At 36.8% G+C, this 8,081-nt stretch overlaps 1 protein-coding gene across 1 annotated transcript; it reads right to left on the bottom strand.

Annotated features, from left to right (window-relative positions):
* Positions 1-7,707, bottom strand: LOC127640115 (hyaluronidase-5-like). Its single transcript, XM_052122519.1, has 4 exons — positions 7,689-7,707; positions 5,149-6,090; positions 1,228-1,317; positions 1-1,042 (listed from the first exon to the last, which is right to left on the bottom strand). The coding sequence occupies exons 2-4, from the start codon at positions 6,088-6,090 to the stop codon at positions 743-745; spliced, it is 1,332 nt and encodes a 443-aa protein (XP_051978479.1). The 5' UTR covers positions 7,689-7,707; the 3' UTR covers positions 1-742.
* Between the last annotated feature and the right edge of the window lie 374 nt (positions 7,708-8,081).

Below are 8,081 nucleotides of genomic sequence, written 5' to 3'. Positions count from 1 at the left end.
TTTATTTATTTTTACATAAATTGTAGTGCTATGTATGTATGTATATTTTAATTGTCTTGTTTTTCTATATTTCACCTATGATGCTAACAAAGTCACACAAATTGTAAATGAATTGAAATTGCAAATGGCTAATGCATTTAATGTGAAGAAGCAGGACAATGCACCCATGCATAGGTGAATACCTATTCTAAAGCAATTCCTTGACACATAAATATGTACAGTATTTCTTTCACTGTTGAATCCTCTTTTGTCCAATTACTCCGTGTTATTGTAAAATCAGTGATATTGTGTCTGACATCAAGTCTGTTTGGATTTATTCATGATTAGTTAAAATAAAAATATTTTGTGATTACAAATAAGACAGTCTTAAAGGTGCAAGTACTTGTTTGCTAATTGCTAAACATTTAAACAGAAACAAAAAAATATTGAAAAATTTCAATCAAAAAAATTATGTACACTTAGATGAGATTAAAGATTCTAGTTAAATCAGTTTTAGAGAAAAGGATGCTTGATGCTACATATATGGTGCTGGGCACACATTCATGAGCGCTTCCATGTTGAGATCACATGACCAGTCGAATATTACTTCCTTGATCTCAATAATCAACTGTAAATGAACACTTTCACTTTGTGCAAATATTTTTTCTCTCTAAAGATTACTATTTATCACTTATCAATAATGTGAAATGGAACATTTAATATAATGCTCCATGTTATCATCTAGTCAAACACATTGAACATCCTAGAGTTTCTTGGCAGAGCACTCCCTGTCTTCATAGCACTGACAGGTGAATTTGTTTGCCCAGAAGGTGAGATCACTCAGAGAGGGGGTCCCAGTGACCACATATTTCCCAGCATTCCTACTGATGTGGTGACTATCTGAACTGAGGTGGAGGTAGTCGTCTGAGTTGTAGTTTTTGCGGACACAGCGCCCGTTGCCTTGACAGAGACGTTTGCTGCAGAAATAGGCGCAGGACGTGACATTGACAATGTAGGGGTTTAAAGTATCAGATAGGTATTCAGACAAGGCTTCACATGAGGCCTGGAAAAAAAAAAAAAGCATTCATTTTTATTCTATTGACAAGAGCAGCAAGGATATCCAGAAAAACATCTATTTTTGTGTCATATGGAAGAAAGAAATCACACAGGTTTTGCAAACATGAGGGTGAGTAAATGATGACAGAATTTTCATATTTGGGAGACCCATCCCTTCAAGGGAAAAGTTACCTTGTCATTGTAATCAGCACTAGCTCCCCACAGCACAGATCCAGAGGCTCCCAAGGCTGCACTCTCACCAATACTGCTGACCAAGTCAATCTAAGTCCAGCCCAAAGAAATAAACAGCATATTACTTGCGCAAGACTATGTTTTTGCTATGCTTTTGCTGTTTTTGATTTGTTATGGTTGCATCATAGATGTCAATAAGCTGCTATGTGGTGGTCTACAGGAGAGCTGTGGAAAAGAATTGGCAACTTCAAATGAGTTTTTAAGATGGTTTTATTTACTTTTTTTCACCAAACATAAAATTCCACACATACCCCACACATGAATTTTGAAGCCATTGTGCTTTTTAAAATCTTACGTTACTAACAATGTGCTAAATAAAGACTACAGCTACCACAATGATGTTAGTTGTTTGACATTTAAGGTACTGTGTGGAATTTATGTTGTAGAGCAAAATGTTTCTTAATCGAAACCACTGTACTAAAAACCTGTTGTAAATTCAAGAGAGAACCCATGATGTATTTGCCTCCCATTGTCATGAAGAATTGTGTTTACCCTTAAATTCAGTCTTCATAGTACTCCAAATCAATTTTATTGGCTAAACGTTGCTTAATGTAATCTATAGAGCACAACAGTTGTCAGTTCCAGAAAATCCCATTCTATTTTTCAAAAGGCTAAATGATTTTTAAAGATAACTTTTAAAGACAGACCTATTATTTGCACTGAGGTTGTTAATCAATGCTTTACACTTCTTCTGAAGCATCAGTGCATGTTATTTCACCTTAAGAGACCCGAGCATGACTGCGGTGTTCATTTTGCATTTCCCGTTTTGACTTGTAACTAGTAGCTCCTAATAAACTTGCACAAAATAAATTAATACAAATAAAAATAATTATATATATATTAGGGCTGTCGATTTAACGCATAAATTCGGTGCGATTAATTTGACAAAAAATAACACATTAAAAAAAATTATGCAATTAATCGCACTGACCGTAATAATGAAGATTCCTGAGAAATGCAAGCTTGTAGTACCACCTGTTTACTCCAGAGGGCAGTAATTTAAATTTCAGCTGTATGAGCAACGCACAGTTTATACAGTGAAGAAAACACTTCAGTAGGAAGAAACATGCGTTACGTTCTTTCGTTCAAAATACTTGGAGTGCAAAAAAAACCAAAAAAACCTAAGGGATCTCAAGATGTGTTTAAAGATTGAGTATTAAACAATATTAAACTTGAAACAGTGAACTAAACATTTTATGTTTATGATGCAACGCACCCGAGACGCTACACAAGCATGTGTGACGCAGGTGTAAATTGACAGGTCCTTAAACAAGCCATCATAATAAATCTCCAACTGATTGACAAATTCACTTGTGAAATGGATTGCTGTGAACTGTATGCCAATGATTGACTTATGATCAATAATATGGTAGTAAACAATACATTGTATTCTTAAGCCGCTTTTTATATGACCTTATCAATGATGAACTCTTCTGCTACAGGAATGTAATGCATTTTAAATATCTGAATATTTTTTATTATATATATATATATACACTCACCTAAAGGATTATTAGGAACACCTGTTCAATTTCTCATTAATGCAATTATCTAATCAACCAATCACATGGCAGTTGCTTCAATGCATTTAGGGGTGTGGTCCTGGTCAAGACAATCTCCTGAACTCCAAACTGAATGTCAGAATGGGAAATAAAGGTGATTTAAGCAATTTTGAGCGTGGCATGGTTGTTGGTGCCAGACGGGCCGGTCTGAGTATTTCACAATCTGCTCAGTTACTGGGATTTTCACGCACAACCATTTCTAGGGTTTACAAAGAATGGTGTGAAAAGGGAAAAACATCCAGTATGCGGCAGTCCTGTGGGCTGAAAATGCCTTGTTGATGCTAGAGGTCAGAGGAGAATGGGCCGACTGATTCAAGCTGATAGAAGAGCAACTTTGCCTGAAATAACCACTCGTTACAACCGAGGTATGCAGCAAAGCATTTGTGAAGCCACAACACGCACAACCTTGAGGCGGATGGGCTACAACAGCAGAAGACCCCACCGGGTACCACTCATCTCCACTACAAATAAGAAAAAGAGGCTACAATTTGCAAGAGCTCACCAAAATTGGACAGTTGAAGACTGGAAAAATGTTGCCTGGTCTGATGAGTCTCGATTTCTGTTGAGACATTCAGATGGTAGAGTCAGAATTTGGCGTAAACAGAATGAGAACGTGGATCCATCATGCCTTGTTACCACTGTGCAGGCTGGTGGTGGTGGTGTAATGGTGTGGGGGATGTTTTCTTGGCACACTTTAGGCCCCTTAGTGCCAATTGGGCATCGTTTAAATGCCATGGCCTACCTGAGCATTGTTTCTGACCATGTCCATCCCTTTATGGCCACCATGTACCCATCTTCTGATGGCTACTTCCAGCAGGATAATGCACCATGTCACAAAGCTCGAATCATTTCAAATTGGATTCTTGAACATGACAATGAGTTCACTGTACTAAAATGGCCCCCACAGTCACCAGATCTCAACCCAATAGAGCATCTTTGGGATGTGGTGGAACGGGAGTTCGTGCCCTGGATGTGCATCCCACAAATTTCCATCAACTGCAAGATGCTATTCTATCAATATGGGCCAACATTTCTAAAGAATGCTTTCAGCACCTTGTTGAATCAATGCCACGTAGAATTAAGGCAGTTCTGAAGGCGAAAGGGGGTCAAACACAGTATTAGTATGGTGTTCCTAATAATCCTTTAGGTGAGTGTGTATGTATATATATATATATATATATATATATATATATATATATATATATATATATATATATATATATATATATTTTTTTTTTTTTAAGTTGTGAAATTTTTAGTAATACCAATCTATGGATTAGAAAGTCTAATAATTAAAAAAAAAGTCTAATTTGAAATCAAGTTGATTATGTTTCCAGGAGTGTTGGTTATTCATGTTTTTAAGATGTTACAAACATTACATCTGATTTTGTGCTGCTGCTTTGTAACAATATATATTGGGAACACCACAAATTAAATAAAAAATACAAATATAAATTATTTGACTTAATTTGACTTGTTATAATGTTTTAGTTTTTTTTCTACTTTGGCAAAAAAATCTCAGTGTTCACTTTGCACTACCAAACAAGCAAATGATAGCCAGTGCTGAATTTTGTTTTGTTTTGTTACAAGTAATGGCCAGGATCATCCAATCACTACCATCCAAAAAAAAAATAAAAAATCGCAACTAAGAAAAAGTCCACCAAATGATCTCTGCAGCAACTTCTCACTCCCAAAACACACTGCGAATGTCAGTCTCCACTCTCAAACTACTAACTAGTACATTTGCAAAATCTGAATGCTTTGCATTAAAATATATTGTTTCTATACTTATCAACCACTTTAAATCAAGAGTTTTTTGTTTTTCGCTTATTTGTAATTTGATTACTTAATTTGCAGTGCTTCATGTCATTGTAGTTCATGCCCTCAGGAAAGGCGTTAAGTACACAGTTTTGTACCTTTGTATTTTTGTCCGATTTCTAAATAAATTTGTACTTCAAATCAAAGTTTGTAATGTTGTTATCAGAGGTCTGGTTCCTGGACATAAGCCCTACTGGACTCAACCAACCACCGGGTTCGGGTCAGTTTTTCAAGTATAACTTTGGGTCAGCCTAACCCAACTTACGTCAACTTACGAGACTGTTAGGCTGTTTTGTTTTTTTTTTCCAGCCAAAATACGGGACCTTCCTTCTAATTGTGACAGTTGGCAACCCTAATTCTGAAAAACAACCATCCTAAACAATTAGACTACTATGCTAACTTTTCATCATGCAAATTGACTTCATGACCAAACAACTCTATAGCCTGTAGCTCTCTACTGTAGCACTAAGAGCCTACAAACCTCATTCATGAAAAGCTCCTTTTGGTCCTGAAAGAAGGGACGTAGGTACACATAGATAGGTGCAGTGTAGTTATGTTTTGGCAGTGCTGCCACTCTATTTGCCTCCTGCACCTGGTTACGGACAAACAGTGCAGCGCTCTTGTTTCCACTCACAGAGACTGGCAGGTATGCTGATGGAAAAAGGGCCGTGCTAGCTTCCCACAGCCAGAGAAGATCGTTGTTCATCTGCTTTGTGGGCTTTGAGCAAATTCCTGTATAGTTTGACTCCTCAAAGTCATGGTTATAGCACTCTGGAAATAAGTAGTAGCCCCACAGATACTTGGGTCGAAGAGCAATTCCTGACTTAAGAGTTTCCTCCATGAAACTCCTGGCTTCCTTCTGGAAGTGCTGTTTAGCTTTGCTGCTAGCCTGTTGCAGACTGAGACTAGCGTTTTCCGCACGGGTGTACTCGATGGACAGATTTTTGTAGATCATCTTCTCATCCAAATTCCAATTAAACATTGGAAGCCACTCCTCCCAATCCATTACAGCAAGACCAGGGGAGGAGTCAGGAATATATTTAACAAACTCTTCCGTAGCCATCTGAAGACTAGCACGCAGGTTCCCCCGTTGCGGAATGCCACCGTTATACTCTTTCAGGGAGTTGAGGTCTATATAGGGAAAGAGTCCAATTCGATGTTTGTAGAACAGGGTCAGGGGTTGATTGCTTACCCTTGCTGGAGTGGTGACTGCCTGGAACTGTGATAAATCTAAAGGAACTTTTAGTTGTTGACATTTGGAAATGGGAGCATTCCATAGCAGCACAAAAGGCCTTTCGTTGAAGAGAGGAGCTACTGTTGGTGGAAAAGACGATGATGTACAATAGTGCATCATTATGGTGAAGAAAATGGCATTAAATGGTAACCGAGCATGTTTCCTGATAAAACAAGTGCGGTCTCCCATCTGTATAAATGGATTGAGAAAAAGCATTGTATGAGTTTTTAAGACTATATCCGGGTGAGTGAATTAAAGTTTACATTGTCTGATATAAATACTACTTTGTAAAATACTGGAAATAATAATGACATTGCGGAAATAATTATGTCATTCATACTTGTGCTCATCCTCACTTAAGTATTCCATTCAGTTCCATGCTAGAACACTGCAGTCAACCTAATGCAGCCTGTTGGGCCAGAAACATACCTGACACAAGTACACAAGCGCAGTCTTGAGTGCTTGGCCAACGTATTGTCATTGAGTGGTCCTGTTAAACAAACTAATAGAGTTTGTTTGTGCCATAAAAGTGGATGTGTTTTTACTGAGTTAAGTTTATACAATGGCAAGAAAAAGTATGCGAACCCTTTGGAACACAAATTATTGTATTGTTCTTGTATATCTTGAATACATCATCCAAACATTCACAGTGTAGGTTGGAAAAAGTATGTGAATCTAGGATAATGACATCAACAATGAATAATTAGAGTTAGGAGTTGCAAACATGGCATCCAATTAATTAAACGAGATTGGAGATGTGGGTTAGAGCTATTTTGACTTTTAAAAAGCAATCAAACATTTTGCTATTCACAAGAAGTATCTGCTGACATGGATTGTGCCTTGCAATAAAGAGATATCAGAAGAGCTATGATTAAGTCTTATTGCTTTGCATAAAGCTGGAAAGGATTACAATGTTATCTCAAAGAGCTTAGATATTCATCTGTCCACAGTTAGACAAATTGTCTATATTTAGTACAGTGACCACTCTCCCTAGAAGTGGCCAACCAGGCAAGATGTAGAATTATCAATGAGGTAAAAAAAAAAGAACTCTAAAGTGACAGCTGAAGACTTGAAGGGATCATAGGAACTGGTTAACATCTCTGTTCATGAGTCTACTACTTGGAAATAATTAAACAGACATGGTGTCCATGGCAAGACACCATGAAGGAAGCCGCTGCCACACACCCTAAGAATATGGCTGAGCTGGAGCAGTTCTGTAAGGAAGAATGGTCCAAAATTACTTCTGAATGTTGTGCAGGTCTAATTCACAGCTACTAGAAATGCTTGGTAGAGGATATTGCTGCCAAAGCAGGATCGACCAGTTAATAAATCCAAGGGTTCACTTAATTGTCTCCACAGCAATGTGAATGTTTTTATGGTTTGTGTGTTGTTAACTTAAGCACATTTGTGTTTATCTATACTTTTGACTTTAATGAAGATGACAGCACATTTTATGACCAATTAATGCAGACATTAATTGATGACATCACATTTTATGACATTAATGCTAATTCCAAAGGGTTTACACACTTTTTCTCGCCACTGTATATTGACTTCAACTTGCTCAGCAATATTGTCTTCAAACTCAACAATTCACAAAATCTAGATTTTGATGCTAGATGCATCTGTTTTTAGGCTATGTACTTACATAAAGTATGTTTGAGGCTTTGAGTTTTGCCTTATGCATCCCTTTAGCGCAATATTAATTCCTGAAAAAAGTGAAAATGTGCTTATATTATGTTTTAAATTGAGTTTAGTTGCAGATTTGGAAATAACAAATGTCTTACCGAGTCTATCAGGTGTCTCTTAGCAATGAGAAAATGTAGCTTGATCAATATCTTGTTAAATATTAGCAGGGGTCAATGTTTAAAAAATCACACAACTGTGCAGTGCCTACATATGTGTACAACTGGAAAATGATTCATGAATTTGACATCAATATTCTCAATGCTTTTGCGCTACATACAAGTAAAAAGTCAGATGATCTTAATCAAACTCATTTAATGTGATAATGTTACAGTTTTTATTGTAAAAATTGGTAATTGTGCAAAAAGAAATTATACAAAATGGTGTTAAAGGGTCTTTTGATGTAAAATATATACATCAAAAGTTTGTAATAGATATATATAGATATTCAGTGCCATATACACCAATCAGCCACAACATTAAAACCACCTGCC

This window comes from Xyrauchen texanus, chromosome 49, assembly GCF_025860055.1.
Source record: "Xyrauchen texanus isolate HMW12.3.18 chromosome 49, RBS_HiC_50CHRs, whole genome shotgun sequence".
In the NCBI taxonomy this organism is placed as follows: Eukaryota; Metazoa; Chordata; class Actinopteri; order Cypriniformes; family Catostomidae; genus Xyrauchen; species Xyrauchen texanus.
The sequence above is the reverse complement of the archived record's forward strand: the minus strand, read 5'-3'. Positions and strand labels throughout refer to the sequence as shown.